This window comes from Microtus ochrogaster, chromosome 5, assembly GCF_000317375.1.
Source record: "Microtus ochrogaster isolate Prairie Vole_2 chromosome 5, MicOch1.0, whole genome shotgun sequence".
NCBI classification, from domain to species: Eukaryota; Metazoa; Chordata; class Mammalia; order Rodentia; family Cricetidae; genus Microtus; species Microtus ochrogaster.
The window spans coordinates 95141140-95145107 of record NC_022012.1 but is presented as its reverse complement, the minus strand read 5'-3'; the positions used below and the strand labels follow the sequence as shown (position 1 = coordinate 95145107).

The following is a 3968-nucleotide window of genomic DNA, read 5'->3' as shown; positions in this document are numbered from 1 at the left end:
CTCCTCCTCCCTCCGTCAGTGCTCCTTACATTAGTGAGCCTTCTGCCTCCATCAGTGCTCCTCCTCCCTCCGTCAGTGCTCCTTACATTAGTGAGCCTTCTGCCTCCATCAGTGCTCCTTCTCCCTGTCAGTGATCCTCTTTCCTCCGTCAGTGCTCCTCCTCCCTCCGTCAGTGCTCCTCCTCCCTCCGTCAGTGCTTCGTCTACATTCATGGCTTTAACCATGGTTGGAGTCTTCACTGCCTTCTCAGACACATGCTGGACAGGGTTCCTTGAAATAGCAAGTTCAGTTTCTTTCGTTTTCTCCTTTAATAATTTATCTTATGTGCATTGGTGTTTGCCCACATGTATGTCTGTGTGATATTGTCAGAATCCCTAGAACTGGAGCTACAGACAGGTGCGAGCTGTCGTGCAGATCCTGGGAACTGAACCCAAGTCCTCTAGAAGAACAGCCAGTGCTCTTAACCGCTGAGCCATCTCTCCAGCCCCATGTTTCACTTAGTTTTTTAAGACAGAATTTCACTATGTAGCCCTGGTTGGCCTGGAGCTTACCATGCAAACCAGGTTGGCTTCAAACTGACAGAGATCTCCCTGTTTCTGCCTCCCAAGTGCTGGGATTAAAGGCATGTACCACTGTACCCATCCTCCATCCTTGCGAGTCCTTCCAGTGCCCACGCCTACTCTGCCTCCTAACGCACTTTATCCCATAATCCCTTTACAATGCCAGTCTCATGCCTGGGAACAGATGCCACCCATGTGTGTCTTTTGTTTGTGGTAGTTGGTTTTCGGGGTTTTGTTTGACCCAGGGTATTAATCTGAAGTACAGGCTAGCTCAAAACTTACTCAGTAGTCCAGGCTGGCCTTAAGTGCTTAGAAATTCTCTTTTATGGAATGACAGGCATGATCCACCATGCTCAGCTTTACCCAAATGTATCTTATGAGGTTGCTTCTTTTTATCTATGTGACCAGCTCCCTGCCACCTAGATAAGAACTCTTAAAAAAAATCAGAGTATATTGTATGTCTCTGGTACCCAGTGGTGTTTCTAATGACATGTTTGAGGAAAACCTAATAAATACATGTGTGATAGAAGAACAGACAAAGGGTCAGATAAAGCCACCGAGGAAGGAGGGCAGCTGTCAGGGTAGTGTGGGGATTCCGTGGGATACAAGTTGAGCTGATGAAAGAAACTGACTCCAGGGGGCAGAAAGGAAGAAGGACTTGAGAACAGAACTGGGGATAAGTACCGCAGCATCCGTGAGGGAGTTGGTGGGCTCTTGGGTCACAAGGAGGGTCTAGGTGGGCTTCAGGAGCTGAGCCTTGACTGGAGGCTGAGGTAGGAGATGGTTCTATTCCATCCAGAGATATCGTCTTCTTTAAATGCACATCCTGCTCTTGTACTGGAGACAAAACCTAGAAATAAGGAAGCAGAACTGGATTCAGAAGTGCATTCTTGAAGGTAGAGAACCCAAACCTCTAAGACACCCCACACAGGAAAAAAGCCAAAGAAATGAAGGGCTAGGCTATCTTTCCAGGGCTACCAATAAAGTCGGCTGGCTAACCACAAAGCTTGTGATCTTCCCTGCCATCCCTGTCTTATCCCTCCTGGCAGGAGCTTGAAGAGCAGATTCTACAGCCAGTTCCACAGTTGTCAGAGCTATGGGCACACATTTGTGTAAGATGGTAAGTACTGCTAAGCCTGAGGATCTGAGAGAAGACCAGTTTCAGAAGGCCTTTGTGTGTCTTCATGTGGGTCTCTTCAGTGCAACAGAACAGCAACTACAGACAGTTGGAATTTATGTTTCTGCTTATGGTCTGCAGCACGGAACTATTTCCCATTTATCAGTGGCGCAGATTTGGGAATCCTAAAGTGTGGGGAATGAAGAACACTTCTTCCCAGGCTAGTCCAAGCCTAGGGAATGGTTCTAGAAGCATCTGGAACATCTACAGTAGCACTGGAGACTCGACTGCTTACCTCCTCTGACCCACTAAGGTGTCTCTGGAAATCCTCTACCACAGCCACAGCCTCCTCGCCAGTTTCAGGACGACGGAGCTGCACCCAGGTCTGGAGCTCCCTGGGCAGGATGCTCAGGAACTGCTCCAGCACCAGCAGCTCCAGGATCTGCTCCTTGGTGTGGACCTCTGGCATCAGCCACCAGTGGCAGAGCTCCCTGAGCCGGCTCAGGGCCTCCTGGGGCCCAGACGTCTCGTGGTAACACAGCTGCCGGAAGTGCAGCCGGAAGATTTCACAGACAGGGGGGTAGTTCTTCTGAAGACCGCAGCTCTGTCCCCAGGTCTGGCTTCCTGGTTCCTGCTTCACAGTCAATCTCCCCTCCTGCTGCTGATGCACAGACGTCCTGGGGATGAGACCTAATGTTCCCCTGCCTTCCATGGTCATTGCGATCCCAAAGAGAAGCTGGTTCCACCTACAGCAGGTACACTGAAAATGAGTCTCTGCTTCAAATGGCAGGAGCTGTTTTTCAGAGTCAAGGAAGGAAGAGCAGAAGTGTTACCTACAGAAACAGAAAGAACAATCATGGTCCTGGAGTACTCAGCTGGTGCGATACTGGCAGCTACAAACAAACCTTTAGGGGGAAGAAGAGTACAAACAGAGAAATCGCTCCAAGTGACTTCCCTTCTCAAACTTACAGTGGCTCCAGGGTAAAATTAACTGTCCATGCTTAGCCTTGAGAGCTTTTTACACACACCTCCAACCGGTCTCCCGAGTACCCAAATTAAAAGAATAGCAACGGCCTCCAATGCAGGGTATGCAAGAAAATAGAACATTAAAGAAAACACAGAATTACTTAACTTCTATTTCATATGCCCTGTACTGTGTACTGAAACCAAATAGTATGTATCATTAACTCTTGAATAAACTAGAAAAGATGGACAAGTTTGGGACTAACACACTACATGATATGAATACACACACACTTTCACTTTCCCTGTTTGAACTTTTCCCCTCCTTTTTCTGCATTTCTGTCACTTCTTCCGAAGGCAGTTTTCCTGGTTGCCCCGGATGGAAAATGGCAGACTTGTTTTGCTTGCTGCATCTCATTCTGGAACCGTGTACTTGAGCTGGTTTATGCAGAGTTCACTAGTCGTGATCTCCAAACTGCTCCCAAAAGGAGGCACGAGACAGAATAAAAACCCTGGAGATCTTTTCTACTCAAGCCTTTCTGGTCTCTCCAGGCATACCAGTGGTATCGCTTCAGTAATCCCACGGACCATTTCCTACCCAAACCTCTTCTGGATCACTTCTCTTGCTCCTCCAACTCTGCAGTGTACAGACTAGGGTCCATTTTCTGGGAAGACTCAAATGGCGGGACTGACTGTCAGAAGTGCACGGGTGTATATGTGTCACACAGGGACAGAGAGATCCGGTAAGCCAACAAAGTTTGGGGGGAACCTTTTCCCATTTATGCATGCCATTTGAAAACCAGCTACTCAGGGGTAGCTAGGATGTGTGCTGTGGTTCCAGATACCAGGCACTGGAGACCAGGGTTCGACATTTTCCTCTGAGCCTTTTTTGTTTGTTTGTTTTTGTTTTTGCAAGACAAGGTTTCTGTGTGTAGCCTAGGCTGTCCTGCCTCTGACTCCCGAGTGCTGGGATTAAAGGAGTTAGCCGCCACTGCCCGGCTAAGCCTGTTTTGTTTTTTAAAGACTAATCTGTGAACTCTCTGAGAACGCGCGGGAAACGCAGGACACTCTCCCAGTGTCCTTACTGTCCTGAATGCTCAGCAGGAGACCTCGCCAAACGTCCGCGGTGCGAGCTCTGGTGGCGCCGCTCACCTGGCGGGTCTGGCCCGCGCAGCACTGACGCACAGGCGCCAACCCGAGGCGACTCCGCCTTGGGCAAGGCACCCCGAGACCCGCCGGCGTCGCGCCCCGAGTGCCGGCCGCACCTCCCTCCCCGCCGCGACCTGCATACGTGACGGTTCACCGGGCCCCACACCGCCAGGGCCCTA

General features: G+C 49.9%; 1 protein-coding gene across 3 annotated transcripts in view; it reads right to left on the bottom strand.

Moving 5' to 3' along the window:
- Nucleotides 1-3968, bottom strand: part of Zkscan7 (zinc finger with KRAB and SCAN domains 7) — a 10921-nt gene extending 6953 nt beyond the window's left edge. Inside the window, exons 1-3 of one of the 3 annotated variants that reach the window (XM_026779361.1) lie at nucleotides 3793-3968; nucleotides 1973-2582; nucleotides 1245-1410 (exon numbers count right to left, since the gene is read on the bottom strand). In XM_026779361.1, coding sequence (XP_026635162.1) covers nucleotides 1245-1410; nucleotides 1973-2395 — 589 coding nt within the window. In that variant the 5' untranslated portion in view covers nucleotides 2396-2582; nucleotides 3793-3968. Of the gene's footprint in view, nucleotides 1-1244; nucleotides 1411-1972; nucleotides 3549-3792 lie in introns of those variants that run through there. The other 2 variants (XM_026779360.1, XM_005348219.2) reach the window with 2 other exon arrangements.